Source organism: Erythrolamprus reginae, unplaced genomic scaffold, assembly GCF_031021105.1.
Source record: "Erythrolamprus reginae isolate rEryReg1 unplaced genomic scaffold, rEryReg1.hap1 H_27, whole genome shotgun sequence".
Lineage (NCBI taxonomy): Eukaryota > Metazoa > Chordata > Lepidosauria > Squamata > Dipsadidae > Erythrolamprus > Erythrolamprus reginae.
In genome coordinates, this window is record NW_027248481.1 from 138,616 (window position 1) to 164,327 (window position 25,712).

The following is a 25,712-nucleotide window of genomic DNA, read 5'->3' on the forward strand; positions in this document are numbered from 1 at the left end:
TTTGGCTCTTGGATTTATTAATCCTTTGGGGATGGTTCTGACCTTTTCTCCAAATGCCAGCTTCTTGTACCTTAGCATCCTTTCATCACGGACGTATTATTTTCTGTCTCTTACCCTAAAAGCCATTTACATTGGTTATTCTCCCCCCCACCCCCCAAAGCAACAGAGGTTGAAAAGTCTTCGCACAACGGACTGAATATTGAAACCTGCTGGTAAACAGGGGAAGCAAAAGGAAGTCCAAACTGGGGAAGAGGGTTAAAAAGACAGACTAAGAAAACTGGGAGTCAATCTTTGAAGACGGTTAGTGGTGGAAGAAGTCTGTCCATACAGGTATAATCCAAGGCGAACATGTGCTCAGGCCTCTTCTCCAAGCTGGTTATCAACACAAAATTCATTAATTTCCCCCATACACCCATTTCCACTCCCTAGTATGATCCATTTTAGTGAGAATTTACACGGAATAGTGGAGCCTGAGGCCAGAAGGTGGAATGAATCAAAGAGATGGATGGACAGGCAAGCAGGCAGATTAAAATGCACATTGCTTTTTGATGAAGCCAAGTTTTGGGTGTGTGCGTGTGTGATTTATCTGCATCTAAGTGAGAAAGAGATGCAGATGGCCTTGTTCCATCCAACCTCCTGTTCTTTCACTACCAATTCGCCAGAGTTTCACACAGGTTGCCTGCTAAGCGGCTGGTGGAAGGAAGCACCCCCAAAAATAGATTCAGGCCATGTACCGCTTTGCAGGGGGAAAACAGCCACGTGTTGCAAAGTGGTTCATTGCCTTGCCTTGTGGTTCATGACCCACGGAAGAGCTATTCCTCCATTATCTCTTTTTTTTAAAAAAATGAAAAACTTTTTCGTTAAAAGTTTCTTCCCGGCTTATTTTCTCACTTTCTCCGGAGTTTCCGAGTGAGGCTGGGTTAAAATATACATTCTGTGGTGGGGAGGAAGGAAATCTCTCCTTCCTCCTACTCATCCCACCACCTCCTGTTTCCCGATCATACTTTCTAGCCCTCTGCAACTTTGTTATTGAATTGTGTGTTTTGGGGAATTGGTCTGGGGTGAGACTGGGTCACCCAGTCCATTCCACTGAAATATTAAAATCCTTTCTCCTCCTTCTCGGACCGTTTGAAGGTTCGAATTGCTCAGCCCTTTGCTCCAGAAGCCACTAGTATTTTTTTTTCTCTGTTTCCTATGGAGGACAACTGCTTTCTATAGGGGGCTAGAGGGGAGAACATACTCTAGCCTCGACACCCCCACAGGAAGACAATGAGCAAAACGGGAAGTAAAAGACTTCATAGCTGCCTTGCCAAATATATATATATATATCTCCAGCCAAGTAGTGCAGATCTCATCTTTTGACAGGGTTTGGATTGTAATTATGTTTGAACAGTGAAAGGCAGGAGGTGGCAAAGCCTCCCCTCTACAAACATGACAGGCAGAGAATGGCAAATTCTACCCACGCACCAGAACTTCCCTGGCTGCTTCATCTTAGATCAGCCCTGGTTGCTGATGAGACATACGTCAATTAATTGTTCCCAAACAAAGCAAGAAAAGACAGGCCTTTAAAGAAAGGATGTTCCTGCACCTGACCTTCGTCTATAGCTTTCAAGATGCTGTTTTCCTTAACAGGGATAAAGGAAGAGTGGCACATAGGAAGGGGAGGAGGGGGGAGAGAAAATAATCTAACTTCAAGAACCATCGGGTTCCAGTTTGTGCTGCTGACAGATCCCAAAACCTGGTATTTGGTACGCAAGACCTCATGAAAAAGATTTTGTTCCGCCTCGCCTTCATACCGCAGCGTTAACTTTGCCCCTAACGGATGTCGAAAAGAGGGACTGCCGCTTTAAGCAATCCGGATGCTGCAATTTCACAGCCCGCCACAGGGGGCTCAAAGCCACGCCCAAAAAGGAGAAGAAGGCACACTGCTGGGAAGCCAACCGGTCCAGAGTCTCGGCTGAAAGACCGCTCTGCAAGAGGAGCGGTGAGAAACCAGTGAGGGAGGCTGCCATAGTCTCTACCCCCCGTGGCTGACCACTCCACTTCAGCCGGGGCCTCTACTAGGGTCCCAACGGAGAAGCTCGGCCGGGCAGTCTTGGGGCATTAACCATCGAGCAGCTTAAGGATGCTCTCGCGCTCCTTGAGGCTCTTCCAAGCTTGGTCTTTCTCCTTCTTGGTCGGGGTGCGCTTCTTCTGCCGGGCGGCCATGATCTTGCGGAAGGCATCCATGACTTCGTTGTCAGCTACGCGCACGCGCTGGCGCAGGTCCTGCCTGTGAATTTCCTCTTTGGCCAGCCTGTCAGGGAAACAAACAAACACAGCTCTCGTGAGTCATCCTGGGATCTATCTATCTATCTATCTATCTATCTATCTATCTATCTATCTATCTATCTATCTATCTATCTATCTATCATTTAATTTATTTATTCAATTTTTATGCCGCCCTTCTCTTTAGACTCAGGGCGGCTTACAACATGTTAGCAATAGCAATAGCACTTTTTAACAGAGCCAGCCTATTGCCCCTATAATCTGGGTCCTCATTTTACCCACCTCGGAAGGATGGAAGGCTGAGTCAACCTTGAGCGGGTGATGAGATTTGAACCGCTGACCTTCAGATCTACAGTCAGCTTCAGTGGCCTGCAGTACAGCACTCTACCTGTTCCGCCACCCCGGCTCTCTAAGTTAAGCGATCGTTCAGAGTTACAAGGACGCTGGGGGGAAAAGTGACTTAAGGAACGTTTTTCCCATGCATGCCACCATCGCAGCACCCGCCTGCAATCAAAATTTGGGCGCTTGGCAAATGACTTGTATTTCATTAGACAACTGCATTTATTTAATTAATTGGATTTCTACGCCCCATTGTGCCGGCGTCACTGTGATCCCCCTTTTTTTTGGGCAAGCAAAGTCTTTCTACATTTGGAAACTGCAGCTAGTGCAAAACGCAGCCGCGCGAGCAGTCATGGGCCTACCAAGGCAGACCCACATATCACCATCACTCTGTGAGCTGCATTGGCTACCGACTGGTCTCCAAACACAATTTAAACTGTGGGCTATTACCTATAAAGCCCTACATGGCTTAGGACCAGATTACTTATAGGACCGTTTCCTGCCTCGTGTATCCGAGCGGCCGGTCAAGTCCCAAAGGGTCAGCCTTCTCTAGGTCCCTTCAGCCCAGCAATGTCGGCTGGTAGGACCGAGGGGAAGGGCCTTCTTTGTGGTAGCCCCAGCCATTGGGAACCAACTCCCTCCCAGAGATTCACACCGCCCTCATCCTCCTGGCCTTTCGAAAGGTTCTAAAAACACACCTTTGCCAGCAGGCCTCTGGCTGAAAACTATGATTTGGATGAAATGAATGTTGGTGGAATGGTTTTAAATGTTTTGGGTAGGTTTTAATTATTTGGATGTTCAAATGTAGCTTTTGGAGTAGGATTTTATATTGTCGATTTTGTATTTTCATGCTGCAAGCCGCCCTGAGTCCCCTGGAGAAGGGCAGCATATAAATCCAATAAATAAAAAAATACAATACAGTAAAATAAATAAAATAACAAAAATTAAAAAATTAAAAATAAATTTAAAAAGTCATCGGATTTCAGATTGTGAGCCGCCCAGAGTCCTTTGGGAGTTCGACAGCATATAAATATGGATAAATTTATTTATTTATGGATGCATGTATGTACTGTATGTATGTAGGTATTTGATTTCTATGCCGCCCTTCTCCTGAGACTCAGAAGGAATAAATAAATAAACAAATGGGCAAGGGGGAAGCTAGGTTAGCTTAACAACTGTGTCACTAAGTTAAAACAACTGCGGTGATTCAAGAAGGCAGGTTGTAAAATGAGGCAAAATTCATAGCTGTCACTTAGCAACAGCAGTTTTGGGCTCAACGGATTGGCAAAAATCAAGAAAACAAAACAAAACAAAATGCCAGTGAAAAACAATGAGCAACAGCATCATCCAGGCAGCTCTCAGGGAAGTAGAAAGGGAAGGGAGAAGAGAAGGAGAGGAGGGAAGTAGGAAAGGGGAGAGAAAGAGAAAGAAGGTAGAAGGAGGAAATGGAGATAGAGGGAGGGGAGTGTAAAGAAATGAGGAAAAACAGACTGATAGAACAGCAGCATAAAGCAGGTGCAAAAATAGGATACTGACTCACGATAGATTGGATAAAAATGTATAATTATGTATGTTTTTGATACGTTTTAAGCCCAGTGGTTCTCAACCTTTCTAATGCCGTGACCCCTTAATACAGTTCCTCATGTTGTGGTGACCCCCAACCATAAGTCTAGTGCCAATCAGTTTTAAGCTGATTGTCAGGAAGGTCAGAGGGACACCCCCATTGCAAACGCATGATTGGTTGGATTGTAAACATATGTTCCAAGGCGCCAGAATAGAAGCCTTAGTTCCTGACACAATGGGGAATTTGTCTTTTCCTAGGGTCTTAGGCGACCCCTGTGAAACGGTCGTTTGACCCCCCAAAGGGGTCCTGACCCCCAGGTTGAGAACCACTGCTGCACGAATCCTAGTGACCGGTTAGGTCCCACAGAGTGGGTCTTCTCCGGATCCCGTCAACTAAACAATGTTGTTTTCGGGGCCCAGGGGAAGAGCCTTCTCTGTGGCGGCCCCGGCCCTCTGGAACCAACTCCCCCCGGAGATTAGAATTGCCCCCACACTCCTCGCCTTTCGTAAGCTCCTTAAAACCCACCTCTGCCATCAAGCATGGGGGAACTGAGATATTCTTTTCCCCTAGGCATTTACAATTTATGCATGGTATGTTTGTTTGTATGTATGTATGGATGTTTGGTTTTACAATTAACGGTTTTTAGTTGTTTTAGTATTGGATTTATATGCTGTTTTTTATTACTGTTGTTAGCTGCCCCGAGTCTACGGAGAGGGGTGACATACAAATCCAATCAATCAATCAATCAATCAATCTGCATAGATGCATATAGGGAAATTGTGGAGAAAACCTAAAAAAACCTTTTATATAAAAAAAGGTAGATGATCAGGCCTGCCACTAGTCCAGTGTTTCTCAATCTTGGCCGTTTGATGATGTGTGGACTTCAACTCCCAGAATTCCACACATCTTCAAACAGCCAAGGTTGAGAAACGCTGTGCTAGTCGGTCTCTCTCTCTCACTCACTTGAGCAGTTCAGCTTTCTTGGTCCGGTTGTGGGTGCTTAGCGCCTTGAGCTCAGCCTGTCTCTTCCGCAGCTCGGCTAACACTTCGTCCTCCGAGTCCTCTGCCGGCCGGTCCTCTGACTCCAGCAGGCCTTGAGCAATCAGTTCTTCCTTGATGCGGCCTTCAAGAGATTTTGTGTGGGGTACACTGAAAGGGGGCGGGGGAACAGAAGCAGCATTACAGGTAGCCCTTGACTTACAGTGGTTCAAACATACAACGGCGCTGAAACAGGTGACTTACGACTGCTGCCATCTCTTCCGCGGTCACACGCCCAAAATTCAGACGTGTGACAGTTGAAAAAGTCCAAGTGATCTCCTTTTGACCATCAATGGGGGAAGCCAGATTCATTTAACAACTGTGCTGTAACTCAACCACTGCGGTGATTCACTTAATAACATGGCTTATAACCTACATGGTCCTAAGCCCTACATTAGCCCTACATGGCTTAAGACCAGATTCACCTAGGGGACCATCTCCTGCCTCACTTATCGCAGAAGACAGTCAGATCACACAGAGTCGGCCTTCTCCAGGTCCCGTCAGCTAAGCAATGTTGACTGACGGGACATATGGGGAAGGGCCTTCTCTGTGGCAGTTCCGGTCCTTTGGAATCAACTCCCCCCAGAGATTCGCACTGCCCTCACTCTGCTGGCCTTTCAAAAGGTTTTAAAAACACACCTTTGCCAGCAGGCTTGGGGCCATTGAGTGTTGAGATTCTGCTCCAGCTGATAGGATGACTGTGGTTGGATGAATCTGGTTGAATTGTTTTAATTCCATGGGGTTTTTAGACTTAGGTTTTATGTTTGGGTTTTATGAATTTTGCATTTTGTATTGATTCTATCTTGTAAGCCGCCCTGAGTCCGCTGGAGAAGGGCGGCACACAAATCCAAAGAAATAAATAAAACAAAATAAATAAACACTGGAAAAAAGTGACCTATGACCATTATTATTATTATTATTATTATTATTATTATTATTATTATTATTATTATTATTATTTAGATTTGTATGCCGCCCCTCTCCGTAGACTTGGGGCGGTTTACAGCAATGATAAAAACAATATATAATGACAAATCTAATAGTTAGAATCTAAAATAACAATAATACATTTAAAAAGTCAAAAAAACAAGAACCCACAATATATGAAAACATACATACAGTCATATCATACACAAAAAACTACACAGAAACATAGAAGACTGACGGCAGAAAAAGACCTCATGGTCCATCTAGTCTGTCCTTATACTATTTCCTGTATTTTATCTTAGGATGGATATACAGTGATCCCTCGAGTTTCGCGATCTCGATCTTCGCGAAACGCTATATTGCGATTTTTTAGCAATTGTTACCATCTCGATCTTCGCGAACACTATATCGCGATTTTCCCCACCCGATCAGGTCACTCTCTTCCTTCCTTTCTCATCTTTCTTTCTCTCTCTCTTTCTCTATGTTGCTTCTTCCTCTCTCACACTCTCTTCCTCCCTCTCTTATCTCTTTCTTTCCTTCTCTCTCTTTCTCTCCCCCTCTTGCTCTCGAGCGGCCGCCTAGCAGCTGATCTGCTCGGCAGCGCAGCAGCAGCGAGGAGCCGAAGATCTTCGGCTCCTCGCTGGTGCTGCGCTGCCGAGCAGATCAGCTGCTAGGCGGCCGAAGGAACCTTCCCTGGGTCTTCCCCGCCGCCTCGGATCCTCGCTGATGCCCGCCCGCCGTTTGCCGCTCGTCCCGTTCGCCCGCCGCTCGCCCCGTTCGCCAGCCGCTCGCCCCGTTTGCCCGCCGCTCGCCTCATTCGCCCGCCGCTCCCCTCGTTCGCCCCCCACTCCCCTCGTTCGCCCGCCGCTCGCCTCGTTCGCCCGCCGCTATCGAACTTGCTATCGAGCCTGCTAATGAAATCCAACCCGCAGCGGCCCTTTCCCTCTCCAGGCTGCGGGAGGGGTCCGGAGAACAATGCCTGGCGCCGCGCTCCCGGCTGGGCTTTTTTCCCCCATTTCCCCTCGGGTGGAATTTCAGACCCTCCGCCGGTTGGATTTCATTAGCAGGCTCGATAGCAAGTTCTTCCTCCCTTTAGAAAGCCCCGCAGCCTCCTCCGCCCGGCGGGAGGAGGGAAAAGGCCGCCAGCGAGGACCCGTAAAGCCACCGCCGCAAGGCCAAGCCGCCCGCTCCCACGGCACGGGCTCCCAACACAGCGCCGCTCAGCCCGCCCTCGGCGATGCCTCCGCGGATCTGCAAGCCGAGCCGAGCGACGCCTCTGGTCTGGGCGAAGGCAGTGGGCAGGCCCCGCCGCAGCAGTCCCCGCGGGCACCGCGCGCCAAGGGCCGGCCAGGCCGCCGGCCAACAAAGGGGCTCCCTCGCCTCCCTCGGGCAGGTTTACAAAGGCAGCGCGGCAACTTGGAGCCCGGCACGCCCCGCAGCCCTCGCCTCGCCCGCCCCCGCCTGGCCGGCGCTCCGGCTACCCCCGGCTGAGGAAGAACCGAGTAGCCCCCGCCCTCCCCCGCCCGGCTCCCTTCGCCTGTCTCCGCCGCCCGCATCGCCCCTCCGGCGGGCCGGCCTCCCCCGCCCGCCTGTGCTGCAGCCGCCGCCGCCTCCCCGACTGGCACAAAAGGGCCCCGCCCGCCCCGCCCCAAAGCTTACCTTGCGACGGGATTCAAAGTGCTGGGGTGGGGGGTGTCATTTCGCCGCTCGTGTCCTGGTTAAACCGGGCGGCAGGAGAAAGGCTTTGAGTTTTTGGCTGCGGGGGGAGAAGTAGGACTTTCCTAACTCCCTCCCCCCGCTCGCCGTTTGCTGCTCGCCCATTCACCCGCCCACCCGCCGTTTGCTGCTCGCCCATTCACCCGTCCGCCCGCCGTTTGCTGCTCGCCCATTCACCCGCCCACCCGCTGTTTGCTGCTCGCCCGTTCACCTGCCCGCCATCAGGACCGCCGCGCACTAACTTGATGACGGCCATGCCGTCCCAGATCGTGGGGAGGGGAGCTCTTCTCCAGCCAGGGGACGGCGAGGCCCTCCCAATGCTTGCCCGCCGCCCAGGCCCCGCGCTTGGAGCCGGAGTGAGGCCACTTCCGCCTCCGGATGAAGGAATCTCCTCGGTGGGCGGAAGTGGCCTCAGAGGCTGCAACGCAGCCCCGAAAAGGACCGGCTCTTGGTCCCTTGAACCCACCACAGCCACCTCCGTTCGGGCGAAGGAATCTCCTCGGTGGGCGGCATCGGAGGATGCAGCAACGCAGCCCCGAAAAGGACCGGCCGAGGTCGCCAGGAAGGGAGAAGAAGAGTCAATGAACGGCGCCAGCCGCCGCCTCGTCCAACGCAAAGCGCGAGAGCCCAGATCCCTGGGCAACGGGGAAACCCCACTGAAACCGGGCGGTTTGGACTTTCCATTCCTCCAAGTCACTTCGCCGCTCGTGTCCTGGGTAAACCGGGCGGCAGGATACAGGCTTTGAGTTTTGGCTGCAGGGGGAGAAGTAGGACTTTCCTAACTCCCTCCCCCCGCAGCCAAAACTCAAAGCAGCAAACGGCGGGCGGGTGAATGGGCGAGCAGCAAACGGCGGGTGGGCGGGTGAATGGGCGAGCAGCAAACGGGCGGGCGGGTGAATGGGCGAGCAGCAAACGGCGGGCGGGTGAATGGGCGAGCAGCAAACGGCGGGTGGGCGGGTGAATGGGCGAGCAGCAAACGGCGGACGGGCGGGTGAATGGGCGAGCAGCAAACGGCGGACGGGCGGGTGAATGGGCGAGCAGCAAACGGCGGGCGGGTGAATGGGCGAGCAGCAAACGGCGGGCGGGCGGGTGAATGGGCGAGCAGCAAACGGCGGGCGGGCGGGTGAATGGGCGAGCAGCAAACGGCGGGCGGGCGGGTGAATGGGCGAGCAGCAAACAGCGAGCGGGCGGGTGAATGGGCGAGCAGCAAACGGCGGGCGGGTGAATGGGAGAGCAGCAAACGGCGGACGGGCGGGTGAATGGGCGAGCAGGAAACGGCGGGCGGGCGGGTGAATGGGCGAGCAGGAAACGGCGGGCGGGCGGGTGAATGGGCGAGCAGCAAACGGCGAGCGGGCGGGTGAATGGGCGAGCAGCAAACGGCGGGCGGGCGGGTGAATGGGCGAGCAGCAAACGGCGGGCGGGCGGGTGAATGGGCGAGCAGCAAACGGCGGGCGGGCGAATGGGCGAGCAGCAAACGGCGGGCGGGTGAATGGGCGAGCAGCAAACGGCGAGCGGGCGGGTGAATGGGCGAGCAGCAAACGGCGGGCGGGTGGGTGAATGGGCGAGCAGCAAACGGCGGGCGGGCGGGTGAATGGGCGAGCAGCAAACGGCGAGCGGGCGGGTGAATGGGCGAGCAGCAAACGGCGGGCGGGCGGGTGAATGGGCGAGCAGCAAACGGCGAGCGGGCAGGTGAATGGGCGAGCAGCAAACGGCGGGCGGGCGGGTGAACGGGCAAGCGGAGCGGCCGGGTGAATGGCAAGCGGCAAGCGGAAGCCGGGCGGGGCGGGTGAACGGCAAGCGGTAAGCGGCAAGCGATCTTGGGGTTTCCCCTTTGCCTGGGCAGCGGGAAGACCAAGGGAAGGTTCCTTCGGCCGCCCAACAGCTGATCTGCTCGGTAGCGCGGCAGCAGCGAGGAGCCGAAGATTTATGCTTAAGACCTTCCACCATTCTTGTAGCCCGTCTTTGGACCCGTTCAATTTTGTCAATATCTTTTTGTAGGTGAGATCTCCAGAACTGAACACAGTATTCCAAATGTGGTCTCACATTTGGAATACTGGCAGGGGGAGATGATTCAGTTCCCCCACGCTTGATGACAGAAGTGGGTTTTAAGGAGTTTACGAAAGTTAAAGTTTTCACACAACTGTGGCAGGACCCCCGTAGCCAAGTGATTAAGATTTGGGACGTTTGGCTACCAATCCATATTTTTTGACGATCGCATTGTCCCGGGGCCATGTGACCCCTTTCTGATGAGCATAGTCAATGGGAGATTCACTTAACAACCTTCAAATGAGGCAAATTCACTGAACAAATGCTTCGCTTAACAAATTCTGAGCCATTTGCACAGTCTGTTTCCATTGACATCTGCTCCTCAGACAAATTCTGTCCTGGACAGAGGAGGTGGCCTGGTTTTATCACTATCACAATTTTTTGTGGCTTACAGTCAAAATCCTTTATATAATCAATAAAACAAATGCAGACATTTTGATTTTGAAAATTGTGATTTTTCCTGAATCCAGCCTGTACATCTGACAGTTCTCATTCCAGGGATTGTCTAGATCGTAAAATCTTGATTATTATTTTAGTGGAGTTTGAGAGAAGTGCAATTGTTTAATAGTTTTAAGCATTCTTGAAGACTGTCCTTTTTTGGTAATGGAATATAAACTGATGTTTTCCAGTCCCTTGGCTACTGCTGTGTTTGCCACAGCTGCATACACAGAGTAAGTATTTCTTTTAATTGCACCAACTGGCAAGATTTTAAATGGTTAGTGATTTTAGGGGTAGTGATTTCTGACAGCCTCAAAATGGGTGAGCAGTGTGGTCGGGCAGTAGGAAAAGCAAGTAGGATGCTTGGCTGCATAGCTAGAGGTATAACAAGCAGGAAGAGGGAGATTGTGATCCCCTTATATAGAGCGCTGGTGAGACCACATTTGGAATACTGTGTTCAGTTCTGGAGACCTCACCTACAAAAAGATATTGACAAAATTGAACAGATCCAAAGACTACAAGAATGGTGAAAGGTCTTAAGCATAAAACGTATCAGGAAAGACTTCACGAACTCAATCTGTATAGTCTGGAGGACAGAAGGAAAAGCGGGGACATGATCCGAAACATTTAAATATGTTAAAGGGTTAAATAAGGTCCACGAGGGAAGTGTTTTTAATAGGAAAGTGAACACAAGAACAAGGGGACACAATCTGAAGTTAGTTGGGGGAAAGATCAAAAGCAACGTGAGAAAATATTATTTTACTGAAAGAGTAGTAGATGCTTGGAACAAACTTCCAGCAGACGTGGTTGGTAAATCCACAGTCACTGAATTTAAACATGCCTGGGATAAACATATATCCATCCTAAGATAAAACACAGGAAATAGTATAAGGGCAGACTAGAGGGACCATGAGGTCTTTTTCTGCCGTCAGTCTTCTATGTTTCTATGTTAGATTAGTGTATCATCAAGTAATGAAGCTGCAATCTTTTCTGGAATTTTTTTAAACTTCACTTTTCAGAATTCTGGCTTTAATTCAGTGTTTGTAACTTTCCACGCATCATCAAATGGGGAGAAGAACAATTTCATGCCTTTTCCATAGCTTCTTTCTCCAGTTGATCTTTGCTTTGTCTTTTATTTGACTTACCGGTATCTGTCTATTTACTGGGCTTGACTTCATCTTTATATTTTCCTTAAATAATCTCTTGTCCTTCTGGTTTTGCGGTCATCCTCAATTTCTTTGCACTGCTTGTTTCAGTATAACTCCTTGTTTTGTTTGCTCTTCTGTGGAATTTAGCATTTGGCTGGACAAATATTCCTCCCTATGTGTTTTTTCTTCACAGATTTTCAGCATGGCAACTATCTTGTTTAGCTTTGGGGGGTATTTTATTTGCTTTAACTTTAACAAGTTCTAAAGGCACCCTAAGCAAATTTAGTTCATTAAACCTGGTGTCTATTTTCACTGTTTATTCTCTTTGCCTGGTACTTTTCTTCAGTTGCTTAGCCTAGATTTCTCCAAAGCTATAGAGATTATTTATTCAGTTGATTTAGACAACCACCCTTTAAAACATGACTCAGAACAACTGAACGAGAAACATGAAGTAAATCATCTTAAAAATATAACAAAACATTACAAATTCCACCAAGGCAACAACCAAAACAATTACAAATTCAGTAACTGAATTTAAACATGCCTGGGATAAACATATAGAAACATAGAAACATAGAAGACTGACGGCAGAAAAAGACCTCATGGTCCATCTAGTCTGCCCTTATACTATTTCCTGTATTTTATCTTAGGATGGATATATGTTTATCCCAGGCATGTTTAAATTCAGTTACTGTGGATTTATCTACCACGTCTGCTGGAAGTTTGTTCCAAGGATCTACTACTCTTTCAGTGAAATAATATTTTCTCACGTTGCTTTTGATCTTTCCCCCAACTAACTTCAGATTGTGTCCCCTTGTCCTTGTGTTCACTTTCCTATTAAAAACACTTCCCTCCTGAACCTTATTTAACCCTTTAACATATTTAAATGTTTCGATCATGTCCCCCATATATATCCAGTGTAAGATAAAGTACAGGAAATAGTATAAGGGCAGACTAGATGGACCATGAGGTCTTTTTCTGCCGTCAGTCTTCTATGTTTCTACAACAGACAAAAACACACATTAAAAAAGAGGCAGACAAGGTTGGTGTTCTCAGTATTCCAAGCAAAAAGGCTCCATGAAATTTAGTAGGAATTACTTTAAATAGATCTGTTTAGGATTACACTGATGTTCCACAATGCTTCATAAACATCTAAATATGAAGAGGAATAGGACAAATATTTTAAGGAATGAAATTATCTTTTTTTTTTAAAAAAAGAGGAAATAATTGCTATGCTCACCTGAAGGGCTTGTTCTGGCTGCGAGGGGAAGTGCTCGCCCCATCAATTGCAGAGTCTTTGCCTGCTATCTCAGGAATAGGCGAATCTTCAATAGGGGAGATGATGTTTTCCTAGAGAGAAAGGTGGACTGAGAAGATTATACAATCCTTGGCTGTATAAACAGAGGCATAGGATCAAAACTGCATGATTAGTACCACTTTATAAAGCCTTAGTTAAGGCCACACCTGATATACAGCATCCAGTTTTGGATTTTTTTAAAAAAGATGTTGAAACTTTGGAAAAACCGCAAAGACGATCAATTACAATGATTAAAAGCCTGCAGTCTAAAAAAAGGGATCTCCAACCTTGGCCACTTTATGACATGTGGACTTCAACTCCCAGAATTCCATGCTGGCTGAGGAATATTCTGGGAACTGAAGTCCACAAGTCATAAAGTGGCCAAAGTTGGAGATTCCTGGTCTAAAACATATGAAGACTGCAGGATTTCAGTATGGGCCAGTCTAGAGAAAAGAAGGACTAGAAGGGGACATGACATCATGTTTCCCCAAACATAAGACCCTGTCTTATATTTTTTTGAGCCCTGAAATTAGCACTTGGCATTATTGTCATGCACTCAAAGGCCCAATTGGGCTTATTATCAGGGGATGTCTTATTTTGGGGGAAACAGGGTAGCAGTAGTCCAGAATTTGACAGGCTTCCACAAGGAGGAGGGGGGTCAAATTCTTTTCAAAAGCACCGGACAAGGAAAAATGGATGGAAACTAATCCAGGAGAGGAGCAACCTGGAATTAAAGAGAAACTTCTGTAACAGCGAGAACAATTAACCAGTGGAATAGAAATTGTGGGTGCTTCATCGTTGGTGGCCTTTAAGAAGAGACTGGACAGCCACTTATCTGGAATAATATAGAATTGTGATGGGGAACCTACAGGTTGCATGCAGAGCCATATCACAGAGTCCTATGTCAGTTCCAGTGGGCATGTTCACGTACCAGCTGCTTTTTGGCCTTGGGGAGGCCGTTTTGCCTTCTGGAGGCTTCAGAGAAGCTGCCCCGAAGCCCCAGAGTGAGAAAAACCATACAACAGGCAAACCGGAAGTCTGGAAAAACGGACTTCTGGTTTGCCTGTTATGCTGTTTTTTGCACTCTGGATCCTTCAGGGAAGCCCCAGAGTGCAAAAAAACCGCCCAGCGGGGCAAACTGGAAATTTGGAAAAACAGACTTCCGGTTTGCCCATTATGTTCTGTTTCACACTCCGGAGCCTTCAGAGAAGCTTCCCCGAAGCCTCCGGAGTGCAAAAAAAACGCACAACTGGCAAATCGGAAGTCTGTTTTTCTGAACTTCCAGTTTGCCCGTTGGGCGTTTTTTTTGCACTCTGGGGCTTCCCTAAAGCCTCCGGAGGGCGAAACAGACTTCCTCAAGGCCGAGAATCTGCTGGCTAGCATGCGCATGTTCACCATCATGGGTGTAGGGCAGTGATGGCGAACCTTTTTTTCCTCGGGTGCCGAAAGAGCGTGCGTGCATGCTATTGTGCATGTGTGAGTGTCCACACCCATAATTCAATGCCTGGGGAGGGCAAAAACAGCTTCCCCTGCTCCGTGGAGGCCCCTGGAGGCTGGAAATGGCCTGTTTCCCAACTTCTGGTGGACCTAGTAGGTTCGTGTTTCACCCTCTCCAGGCTCCAAAGGCTTCTGTAGAGCCAGGGGAAGGTGAAAATGCCCTCCCCCATCCCTCTGGAGGCTCTCTGGAAGCCAAAAACGCCCTCTGTGCGAGCCAAAAACCAGCTGGCCAACACACACATGCACATTGGAGCACAACTAGGGCAATGACTCGTGTGCCAGCCGATATGGCTCTGCATGCCACCTGCGCCATAGGTTCATCATCATGAGTATAGAGTCTCCTGCCTGAACAAGGAGCTGTCCTAGGTCCCTTCCAGCTCTATTCTGATTGACTGGAGAGGAAAGATTTAGATTTGTTACCATGTATTGTTTTTATCACTGTTCTGAGCCGCCCCGAGTCTACGGAGAGGGGCGGCATACAAATCTAATTAATAATAATAATAATAATAATAATAATAATAATAATAATAAAAGAAGCAGAGACCAAGGTAAATCTTTTCAATAGATCCTCCCCTAGAAAATCTGAGCTTACTGGAGCCTGATATTCTGTTGCTGTTGTTTTTAATTATTCCTTTATTTCTATGGTAGCATCATAAATTTATGAAGATTAGCTTGACTATAGATGACCTACACACAGAGAATATGAGCGAAAATTTAATTATACTAATTTATATATCTATCTATCTATATATTGTATTTATCGATAAGTTACTACGAACAAACTGTATTGAAAATATAATTTCAAATTGTATTACTACCGGTATTTGTTTTATGATGTTTTACCACTTATACTACACTATGAAAATCGCATTCTTCCTTCGTTATTGTTTGTTTGTCTGTTTTGTCTGTTTGTTTTTCAGGTTTTTTGTCCATTTTCTTCTCTTTTTCTTGTTATATATGTCCTTTTTGTCTTTTTAAATAAAAAATATTTTTTTAATTTTTTTTAAAAAAAATATTCCTTACTTCTACAAGTGCCTGCAGGAGGCGCTGGGTCAGAGGTCCAAAGGGACACCCATCCTCTGGCTGTTCATGCTGGGACTCCGATTTCTTCAACAAAGCATCCACATCTGGAGAGGAGAAAACGAAGGAACAACTCAGAACTAGGAAGGTCGGGGTCAACATCACTTGCAATAATGTGGCACTTTTACAGTGAGCAACTCCAGGATTCTCGCCATACTATTAAAACCAAAGGGAATTAAACCTTCAACACATCGGAAGGGACTGACTTTACGTGGCATATTATGCTAACCTTTAAGGAACTGAAAACACCCACTTCCAGCCTATAAACTGCTAATCTGAATCAGTTTTTATTTCAACATTGCTGACCGAGGAATTGCGGGAGTTGGAAATTGAAAAGTCAGCAAGGGTGAGAAACAGTGGTCTGCAGCTACTAAACACATAAAGCAGAGATAAATAAAATCTCTGGTTTCTCCCTTTTTTTGTTAAATGGTAGCTCTCAGAAGCAAGGAGCTGAAGTAGGCAATAGGGCTATCAATTTTCCCACTTTTCCTACAGAAGTAATATTTGGTTAATTACCCTATTTTTTGGAGCATAAGACCCCCGCACCCCCGAGGGTGGAAATGTTGGTGCATCTTATAAACCAAATACAGCCATTTTTGGCCTCCCAAAGCCTTGCCCCCACATCTCATTTTTGCAAAAATGGGCTGTGCAGAGGGTTTGGGAGGCCTGCAGAATGCTCCTGGAGGCTGCATGAAGGCAAAAGCACTCCCATTTTTGCAAAAATGGGGGCAATGGGGGCAATTTTGCCTTCCCTCAGCCCCTAGGAGCACTCTGCAGACCTCCAAGCCCTCTTCATGCCCCATTTTTTGCAAAACAGGTCTGTTTTTGCAAAAAATAGAGTGCGCGGAGAGGTTTGGGAGGCCTAGAGAATGCTTCTGGAGGCTAGAGGAAGGAAAAAATACCCAGTTTTGTGAAAAACGGGCCCATTTTTGCAAAAACTGGGTGCACTGAGGGTTGAGGAAGCTTGCAAAGTCCCTCTGGGGGCTGAAGAGAACAAAACCTTTTTTTTTTCTTTTAACATCTTTCAAATGCATCTTATAGTCCAAAAACTACAGTACTAATTGTTCAGCAAATGTTTGAACTTACAATGGCTCCAAATGGGTGGTTCTTATGATCAGTCCCCAAAGTTCCAGAAGTTGTAGTACTAGGTGCTAGATGCATAGATCATAATCTATGCACTTAGCACCTGACCTAGATTTCCAAATGTTGCAGCATTCTGCAAGTTTACATAATCGTATACATGAACTTCCCTGCCAGCTTTCCACAATCAAAGTCAGTGGGGAAGGCAGTAGGAAATCGGGAGGTCACGGCTATGTCAAATCATTAATGACCACACTGATTGGCTTAATGAGAATAACCAGGAACTGCCACTGCTAAGTGGCATAGACATCTGACATAATTTATGATTTCATCACATAACAATGGAAATTCCACTCCTAATGACTGTTATTAAGTGAGGACTATTTGCAAAGCATGGATTCTGCAAGTAAACGAACAAAGCTCAAAGTTCAAAATGACCACTGAACTATAGGATAAAGAGGAACCAGAGTTCTACAAAGTGTGGAATAAATGGTACATTTGGCTGGAGGAAAGACAACATACAACTCCATCATGATCCTCCTACCCATCACCAAAACTATTATCCTACGAACTTATAAAATAACATTATGAATCATTGATAAAAGGATGAATAAATTCAAAATGACAAAATTTAAACTCTAACTCAAGTTTAGAAACCCAAAACTTTCATCTATACTGATAGTAAAGATCTTAAAAGCTGTAGATAATTGGGTCAACAGATAAGTTGACATTATTTACGACATCTGATAAATTTATAGATATGAATTTATCTCTTCTTTCTTTCTTCTTCTCTATTTTTAATTTTTCCTCTTCTCTTTCCTTTCCCTTTTTCCTTCCTTCTCTTTCTATCTTTTTAGCTTTATTTCCTTTTATATATGTAACCGTGTATTTTGATTTATAACTGTATACTCTAAATTCATGTACATTTGTACCAATACTCGCATAGTCCTTTTGCTTTATGTATCCCCTCCCCTATCTATCTTCCATAAAGATTATATTTTCTTTTTAAAAAAAAACCCAAACCCCCAAAGCTTTCTAGTAAAATAGCATCTTCAATCTCTTCTATTCTGGAAAAGATGTGACGGAATAGTTCAGGATACCTTTAGTGTCCAGTTCGGTCAGAGGTCCCAAGACGCCTTTCTTCTTATCAGCAGTAGCTGCAGCTCGAGCCCCATCCTTCTGCTCTTCTAGCAGGTCCTCCTGAGCCCAGCGCTGGGAGTAATGCTTTCCTAAGGGTGGGATCTACAAGAACAGGGCAACAGGGCGTCAATGGGAGCCAGCTCACACACCAGAAGGTCAAATATGAGCCTTGGTGGCACAGTGGTTAGAGTGCAGTACTGCAAGCTGCTTCTGCTGACTGCTGGCTGTAGTTCACCAGTTCAAATCTCACCAGGCTCAAGGTTGACTCAGCCTTCCATCCTTCCGAGGTGGGTAAAACGAGGACCCGGATTGTTGGGGGCGATATCCTAACTCTATAACCTGCTTAGAGAGGGCTGTAAAAGCACTGTGAAGCGGTATATAAATCTAAGTGCTATTGCTATCGCTAAATATATTTTTCCCTCGATTTTCGCGGGTTCGAACTTCACAAAAAGTCTATACCACGGTTTTTCAAAAATATTAATTAAAAAATACTTCACGGTTTTTTCCCTATACCACGTTTTTCCCGCCCGATGACGTCATATGTCATCACCAAACTTTCGTCCGCCTTTAATAAATATTTTTTAAAATAAACTTTAATAAAGAAACATGGTGAGTAATAATCTAAATGGTTGCTAAGGAAATGGGAAATTGCAATTTAGGGGTTTAAAGTGTTAAGGGAGGGCTTGTGATACTGTTCATAGCCAAAAATAGTGTATTTACTTCCGCATCTCTACTTCGCAGAAATTCGACTTTCGCGGGTAGTCTCGGAACGCATCCCTCGTGAAAATCGAGGGAACACTGTATCTCCAAACAATTGAACTATGCCTCAAGGCATACATGTAGCCAAATGCTGCCCCATATTTCAGATTCTAATTCTAAGTGGGCTGCGTCCGTTCAACTCAATCGTTTCTTATTCTCTTTCCAATTTTTCTATTTTGAATGATTATAGCACAATATCCTTTATTCCCTAATGCAGTGATGGCAAAGCTTTTTGGGACCGAGTGCCCAAACCAAAACACATGTGCATATACACGCACCAAAAACTTGAAGATGAGCTGGCCAGCGTGCAACATGCCTGTTTTTACATAGAAACATAGAAGATTGACGGCAGAAAAAGACCTCATGGTCCATCTAGTCTGCCCTTATACTATTTTTTGTATTTTATCTTAGGATGGATATATGTTTATCCCAGGCATGTTTAAATTCAGTTACTGTGGATTTACCAACCACGTCTGCTGGAAGTTTGTTCCAAGGATCTACTACTCTTTCAGTGAAATAATATTTTCTCATGTTGCTTTTGATCTTTCCCCCAACTAACTTCAGATTGTGTCCCCTTGTTCTTGTGTTCACTTTCCTATTAAAAACACTTCCCTACTGAACCTTATTTAACCCTTTAACATATTTAAATGTTTCGATCATGTCCCCCCTTTTCCTTCTGTCCTCCAGACTATCAAATGCTGAATTGCGGCACTTATTTTCTCTTACTTGGTCATGCTGATTAGAGCTGTAATGTTATAGTCTAGCAGCATGTGACTATACAGTGGTACCTCTACTTACGAACTTAATTCGTTCCATGACCAGATTCTTAAGTAGAAAAGTTTGTAAGAAACAATTTTTCCAATAGGAATCAATATAAAAGCAAATAATGTGTGCAATTGCAGAAACCACAGGGAGAGTAGAGGCCCTGTTTCCTCCCAGGAGATTCCTAAACAGCCCTCGTGGATGTTTCTCCCTGCCTTTTCCAGCCCTGTTTCCTCCTAGGAGATTCCTAGAGAGGCCCCATGGAGGATTCTCCCTGCCTTTTCTGGTTAGTTTCGTAGGCTTGGGTTTGTAAATAGAAAATGGTTCTTGAGAAGAGGCAAAAAAAATCTTGAACACCCAGTTCTTATCTAGAAAGGTTCGTAACTAGAGGAGGAGTTCTTAGGTAGAGGTACCACTGTCTTTATTTTTTTATTAGATTTTTATCCCACCATTCTCCAAAGACTCGGGGCGGTATACTTGGTCTGTGCTCCAGTAAAGTCAATGTAGAATCCGACACCTGCCTTAGATCAAAATGACCACCACAAAACAGTTTTAACATGAGGAATGTACGGAGAATTATCTCAATCCAAATTTAGGACAGGCTGAATGAATTGTTTCCGCTTTTTTTTTTTACCTTGTAGTGTTCAGCTTCATCTTCAGGTGGCTTGAGAAGATCATCTAAGGTACGGACCTCCTCGTTGGTGAGGTCAGCACAGTAGGGCTCCACTGAAGCCCAGAATCTATGAACATAAAACAGTAAGAACCATAATTCAGGAAGATTGCTTATAATGGGCAACATGACAGTCTAACCTAACACGTTAAAAGCTGGACTACTAAGAAGCTAGAACCTTTCCTAGTTGGCACAAGCAGTACAGCGTTCCCTCGATTTTCGCGGTTTTGAACCTTGCGAAAAGTCTATACCACGGTTTTTAAAAAATATTAATTAAAAAAATACTTTGTGGGTTTTAAAAACATAGAAACATAGAAGACTGACGGCAGAAAAAGATCTCATGGTCCATCTAGTCTGCCCTTATACTATTTTCTGTATTTTATCTTAGGATGGATATATGTTTATCCCAGGCATGTTTAAATTCAGTTACTGTGGATTTATCTACCACGTCTGCTGGAAGTTTGTTCCAAGGATCTACTACTCTTTCAGTAAAATAATATTTTCTCATGTTGCTTTTGATCTTTTTCCCAACTAACTTCAGATTGTGTCCCCTTGTTCTTGTGTTCACTTTCCTATTAAAAACACTTCCCTCCTGGACCTTATTCAACCCTTTGACATATTTAAATGTTTCGATCATGTCCCCCCTTTTCTTTTTTCCCTATACCAGTTTTTCTCGCCCTATGACATCATATGTCATCACCAAACTTTCATCCGCCTTTAATAAATATTTTTTTAAATAAACTTTAATAAAGAAACATGGTGAGTAATAATCTAAATGGTTGCTAAGGGAATGGGAAATTGCAATTTAGGGGTTTAAAGTGTTAAGGGAAGGCTTGTGATACTGTTCATAGCCAAAAATAGTGCATTTACTTCCGCATCTCTACTTCGCAGAAATTTGACTTTGTGGGCAGTCTCGGAACGCATCCCATGCGAAAATCGAGGGAACACTGTACACCGCCTTTCTTAGCCAAGAGCCTTGGGTGCAAATCATGTTGAGAATGCGGACTATGGGAATTGAAGTTCAACATGTGGGGAACCCCAGAGCACTTATTCTGAGAGTACAATCCATGTAACAAGAACCAATAATAATTGCCAGATATTATTAAGACAAGGAATGGCAAACTGCGGAATATGTTTAGTGACCCCTTTTTTTCTGCCACCTCTTTTGAAAGAATAGAGGTTGCTCTTTCCTGCTGTAACTATTTGCAATAGTTATTTAAGATCAAGATTTAATTGGATTTGTATGCCGCCCCTATCCGGGGACTCAGGGCGGCTCACAGCAAATACAAAAAAAAATCAGAAAACAATAGTAAACAATCCAATTAATAATACATTTAAAAACAATTCTTTAAAAAATTCTAATTTAAAAAGCTATCATTACCATTCATTCAACAATCATACTAGAAACATTCATTGGTCAGAGGGGAAGATCTAGTAACCCCAGGCCTGGAGATAAAGAAGAGTTTTTAGGCTCTTTCAGAAGGCAAGTAGGGTGGGAGCAGTGCGAATCTCTGGGGGGAGCTTATTCCAGAGGGCCGGGGCTGCTACAGAGAAGGCTCTTCCCCAGGTCCCGCCGGTCGGCATTGTTTGGTCGACGGGACCCTAAGGAGATCAACTCTGTGGGACCTCACCGGATGCTATTTCTTCTTTGTGCTCCATAATGCAGATACGTATGGTGATGATGGATAAGATGGTAGTTACCTGTTAGGTGCATCATTTTTAGGGATACGGGGCACATCAATTGGATCATCTGAGAATTCATACTCTTGAATTTTAGGCTGCAGGTTCTTGGATTTAGGCCGTCCTGGAGTGCTGTGGCTTCCTTTCACATCTAGCTTCTGCTTCTTGAGCTTGCTATGTTTGATAGACGGACCCACCTCATGGTCCTTGCCAATTTTCAGAAATCGCCTGTCTCCTTTCTTGTCTTGCCAGTCTGTCAAGATCTGATGAGAATGAAGAAAGAAAAAAAGGTAGATTAAAGGGTCACATAGAAAGGAGTCTATAACTATCTTGGAAAGGAGAATCAGGAAAGGGGTTCTTTAGCAGGACAGTTGCATTATGGAATGCTTGCTAACATCAGAAGAACTCTGATGGAAGAGAATAGTTCAAATTACCCACAATTCTGTGTTATGTGTGGTTAAGCTAATGCATGTAGGAAGCAGGGTCCTTAGTGCTCTTTGAGCTTGGTTTATTTTTGCAGATGTTTCACTACCAAAGTAGGCAACATCATCAGTGCTAGATTGGTGATGTTACCAAATTTAGAAACATAGAAGATTGACAGCAGAAAAAGACCTCATGGTTCATCTAGTCTGCCCTTATACTATTTCCTGTATTTTATCTTAGGGTGGATATATGTTCATCCCAGGCATGTTTAAATTCAGCTACTGTGGATTTACCAACCACGTCTGCTGGAAGTTTGTTCCAAGCCTCTACTACTCTTTCAGCTAAATAACATTTTCTCATGTTGCTTCTGATATTTCCCCCAACTAACCTCAGATTGTGCCCCCTTGTTCTTGTGGTCACTTTCCTATTAAAAACACTTCCCTCCTGAACCTTATTTAACTCTTTAACATATTTAAAGGTTTCGATCATGTCCCCCCTTTCCCTTCTGTCTTCCAGACTATACAGATTGAGTTCATGAAGTCTTTCCTGATACGTTTTATGCTTAAGACCTTCCACCATATTTGTAGCCCGTCTTTGGACCCGTTCAATTTTGTCATTATCTTTTTGTAGGTGAGGTCTCCAGAACTGAACACAGTATTCCAAATGTGGTCTCACCAGCGCTCTATACAGCGGGATCACAATCTCCCTCTTCCTGCTTGTTATACTTCTAGCTATGCAGCCAAGCATTCCACTCGCTTTCCCTACCGCCTGACCGCACTGTTCACCCATTTTGAGACTATCAGGCATGATCATCGGAGCCAGATGTGATTTTACAGTTATGATTTTACAGAAGTCTAGCTTTTCTATACAGTTTCTTCGAGTGACCTTAAAGCACGGACCCAAATGGGCTCTGCCATCTAAAAAGCAGCCTTCTCTATATTCTTGCTTTCTGAAAATGACTTGCCGTTCACAAACGTAAGGACTGTTTGATCCACAGGTGAGTTATGACTTACCTAGCTGCCAGTTAGGTTCCACATGTGCTGCATGGGTGTGATTGTATTGCATGCCCCACGTGTGCAAGCAGTGCCAAACACACAGCTTCGGAGAGGGGCGGCATACAAATCCAATAAATAAATAAGAATAAAATTAAGAATAAAAACAAGATGGTGCCACTGAGAGAGCTGGTTCGGCATGTCCAGCCAGTTATTGGTGCCGATTGGGCAAGAGGGGAGAAATTCCCACTACTGGTTCTATAGAACCGGTATGAACGGGCAGGAATCCAATTCTGGTTTGATCAATTATATCTGATCAACCGGAAGACTCCATCCAAAGGGCCTTCTTTCTACGAGGGCTCAATTGCCATCTCACCTTGGTTTCATTCTCCAGCTCCCGAAGTCGGCGGCTTGCAGATGACAACAATGTTTCAAGCTCTAACTGTAACGTGTCAAGCTCTTCAATGCCAATACCATCATCTTCAGAACGGGCCAGTACCGCCGTATAGCGTGGACACATTTTCAGATGGTCCACAGACTTGAAATCATGGAACTGAAGGGGACAATCTTTCAATTCAGACATGGTGTCGCCGAGCCTGAGAAAAGGGGGGGGGGGGGGAGAAAATATAACAAATGCAAGCATGAAAAGAGTGACATCAACAATTTAATGACATTAACATGGCTTAGGGCCAGGCTATCTTCGGGACTGCCTTCTACCACATAGCTCCCAGTGACCAATAAGGGCCTACAGAGTTGGTCTTCTCTGGGTCCCATCAGCTAAACAGTGTCGGCTGGTGGAGCCACGGGGGAGGGCCTTCTCTGTGGTGGCCCCGGCTCTCTGGAACCAGCTACCTCCCGAGATCCTTGCTACCCCAATCCTATTGGCTGTAAAGACCTGGCTTTTCAGGCAGGCCTGCGGCCGTTGATCAGATGATACATCAACAAGCTCCGGGCATAAATGATACGTATGGTCTTATTGTAGGTTTTAAATCGTTTTTAAACAGTCTCACTTTTTAGATGTCTGGATTTTTTAAAATACTGTATGTCTTGTTCTTTCTTGTTGTGAGCCACCGGAGTCTTTAGGGAGTTGGGCAGCATACAAATGGAACAAAATAAATAAATACATTTGCTACATAACAGCGGAACCTCACCCAGGGAATGAAATTATTTCATTTGATATTCCTAACCCCCCAAAACATAAGAACATAAGAAGAGACCTGCTGAATCAGGCCAAAGCCCATCGAGTCCAGCATTGTGTCACAGGGTGGCCATGGGGATCTTGAGCAGAAAGAGAAGGCAAAACCCTCCCTTTCCCTTGACCCCCCAAAAATGGCACCCAAGGAAATCCTGCCTGCCTCAACCAACATAGAGGCGGCAGATGGACATCCATTTCAATAACCACAGATACACTTGGCATTTATGAATCTGTCTAATCCTGCCTTAAAGCTATCAAGGCTGACAGCTGTCACGACCTCTTCTGGAAGTGATTTCCATAAACCAAGGACCATCTGGGTGAAGAAATATTTCCCTGTATTTGTCTTCACTTTCTTACCTATGAGCTTCAGGGAGGGCCCCCTCGTCCTAGTGTTGTGTGATAGAGAAAAGAATTCTTCTCTATCCACCTTTTCTACCCCATGCATGATTTTATACACTTCGATCAGGTCACCCCTTAAACGCCGTCTTTCAAGGCTGAAGAGACCAAGGCGCTGTAACCTGGTATCATAAGGGAGGAGCTCCATTTCCTTACCCTACAAAAATACTGGAGACGAGTTAGCTCTTCACAAGCAGGAATCTTGCTGAGACGGAGGCATCACTGCAGGCACAGTTGAATTGGGAAGAATCCATTGAGTGGAAAAACAAAAAGTTATTTTTTTAAAACAGAAACAAACGATCACCAGAAAAAGAAGGGACTGCTATGGCCAATGAAGGCTTTTGACAGGGTAGCTTCAGCAGGCGAGATTATATGGAAGTGAACAATTCCTGCAAGAAGGAAGGCCAAGACCAGGCAAGGAATTGTGGAGGGGATTCTCTGGTTACTTATACGATCAGCGAGGACGAGGTCCTATAAGTAACGAGGACGGAGGGATCTGGAGCCTGATGCTGCTTTTTGCAAAGGATATCAGGAAGCACTTAATAGGAACTATGGACGGTGGAGGAGCAAATGATGAACGAGGGGGGGAAAGAAGCCAGGAGGGGGCGCTGGAGAAAGGCGGGGGGAAATTATTGGGGGGGCGTTTCCGGTTCCAAAGGCTCCTTCCGGTTTACACCCATACGGGGCGCGCCAGGAAGGCAAGAGGGGCGACTCGTATCGGCCGGAGATGCAGCAGCCGGCCGCGGGGGAGACTCCCAACCGCCATAGCGGCGAGAAAGGGGGGTGGGGTGATGAGGGAAAAGTATCTCGGCCGAATTCTCCCACAAAAAAAACAAAAAACACCTAACACTCCGCCTGGAGACTCCCGCCCCTTCCGCTTCAGCGGTCGAGCCTTTTCATTGGCCGCGTGCTCCTTTCCTTACTTCGCACTCATTGGCTGCAAAAAAACCCAAGGCGCGGAGCCGTAGAACGCCTCGTTCTTTTTTTTTTTTTTTAAACTGGTACGTCCTTTTGACCCCACCCATGCCGTCTTTTTTCTCATGGCCAAATATGGAGGCGCAGGGAGGATGGGTCATACCATACTCACCGGAAAAACGGGGGGGAGAGGTGTGAAAGGAGGAAAATGAATTTGCCTCCGTTTCTTACGTTTTGGTCTCCCTTCTCTGTGGTCGATTATAAACGTTTTAATTCGCCGCCTGGTGTGTGTCGTGAACACCTTTTTTAAAAAAATAGGATTAAGCTCCCGCGCGCTCCCCC

The 25,712-nt window shown here is 45.9% G+C and overlaps 1 protein-coding gene across 3 annotated transcripts; it reads right to left on the bottom strand.

The window, feature by feature from the left end:
- On the bottom strand, window positions 1-25,480 carry TADA3 (transcriptional adaptor 3). Of its 3 annotated transcripts, none has more exons than XM_070730709.1 (10): window positions 25,379-25,480; window positions 24,612-24,677; window positions 23,241-23,460; window positions 21,471-21,712; window positions 19,734-19,839; window positions 17,539-17,680; window positions 15,302-15,405; window positions 12,725-12,834; window positions 5,135-5,320; window positions 1-2,296 (listed from the first exon to the last, which is right to left on the bottom strand). In XM_070730709.1, the coding sequence occupies exons 3-10, from the start codon at window positions 23,445-23,447 to the stop codon at window positions 2,104-2,106; spliced, it is 1,290 nt and encodes a 429-aa protein (XP_070586810.1). In that variant the 5' UTR covers window positions 23,448-23,460; window positions 24,612-24,677; window positions 25,379-25,480; the 3' UTR covers window positions 1-2,103. The 3 variants fall into 3 exon arrangements, with proteins under 3 accessions (XP_070586810.1, XP_070586811.1, XP_070586809.1); XM_070730710.1 differs by lacking the exon at window positions 25,379-25,480 and adding an exon at window positions 25,299-25,362; XM_070730708.1 differs by lacking the exon at window positions 25,379-25,480 and having other exon boundaries at window positions 24,612-25,290.
- Between the last annotated feature and the right edge of the window lie 232 nt (window positions 25,481-25,712).